At 71.9% G+C, this 886-nt stretch overlaps 1 protein-coding gene across 1 annotated transcript in view; it reads left to right on the top strand.

Moving 5' to 3' along the window:
- Window positions 1–806, top strand: part of FOXD3 (forkhead box D3) — a gene marked incomplete at its 5' end in the record, with an annotated part of 2,296 nt that extends 1,490 nt beyond the window's left edge. The window contains one exon of the mRNA XM_019528292.1: window positions 7–806. Coding sequence (XP_019383837.1) covers window positions 7–726 — 720 coding nt within the window. The remainder of the gene's footprint in view (window positions 1–6) is intronic.
- Between the last annotated feature and the right edge of the window lie 80 nt (window positions 807–886).

Here is an 886-nt window from a genome sequence, read left to right as displayed (position 1 = left end):
TGGCAGAACAGCATCCGCCACAACCTCTCGCTCAACGACTGCTTCGTCAAGATCCCCCGCGAGCCGGGCAACCCGGGCAAGGGCAACTACTGGACGCTGGACCCGCAGTCCGAGGACATGTTCGACAACGGCTCCTTCCTGCGCCGCCGCAAGCGCTTCAAGCGGCACCAGCAGGAGCACCTGCGGGACCAGACGGCGCTCATGATGCAGGGCTTCGGGGCCTACGGCCTGGCCGGGCCCTACGGCCGGCCTTACGGCCTGCACCCCGGCGCCTACCCGCACCCGGCCGCGGCCGCCGCGCTGCAGTACCCCTACATCCCGCCCGTCGGGCCCATGCTGCCGCCCGCCGTGCCGCTGCTGCCTTCCAGCGAGCTGAGCCGCAAAGCCTTCAACGCGCAGCTCAGCCCCAGCCTGCAGCTGCAGCTCAACAGCCTGGGCGCCGCCGGCTCCATCATCAAGTCGGAGCCCAGCAGCCGGCCCTCCTTCAGCATCGAGAACATCATCGGCGTGTCGGCGGCCGGCTCGGGCGGCGGCGCACAGACCTTCCTGCGGCCGCCGGTCACCGTGCAGTCGGCGCTCGTGGCGCACCAGCCGCTGGCGCTCAGCCGGACCACGGCCGCCATCGCCCCCATCCTCAGCGTGCCTACGAACATCATCTCGGGGCAGTTCCTGCAGCCCGCCGCCTCGGCCGCCGCCGCCGTGCAGGCCAAGTGGCCGGCCCAGTAATGCCCCCGGACCAAACACTGCGGGGGGCGGGGGGGGCGGCAGCAAAGCCGAGACAGCCGCCGCGGATCGGGTCCGGCCCCAGCCCCAGCCCCAGCCCCCCCAAGTGCAACTCAGTAGAGAGCCCAGCCGGGCGCACGGGGAAGCCTTTCCGCGCAGGTAA

Source organism: Gavialis gangeticus, unplaced genomic scaffold, assembly GCF_001723915.1.
Source record: "Gavialis gangeticus isolate Ggan-Ray unplaced genomic scaffold, GavGan_comp1, whole genome shotgun sequence".
NCBI classification, from domain to species: domain Eukaryota; kingdom Metazoa; phylum Chordata; order Crocodylia; family Gavialidae; genus Gavialis; species Gavialis gangeticus.
The sequence above is the reverse complement of the archived record's forward strand: the minus strand, read 5'-3'. Positions and strand labels throughout refer to the sequence as shown.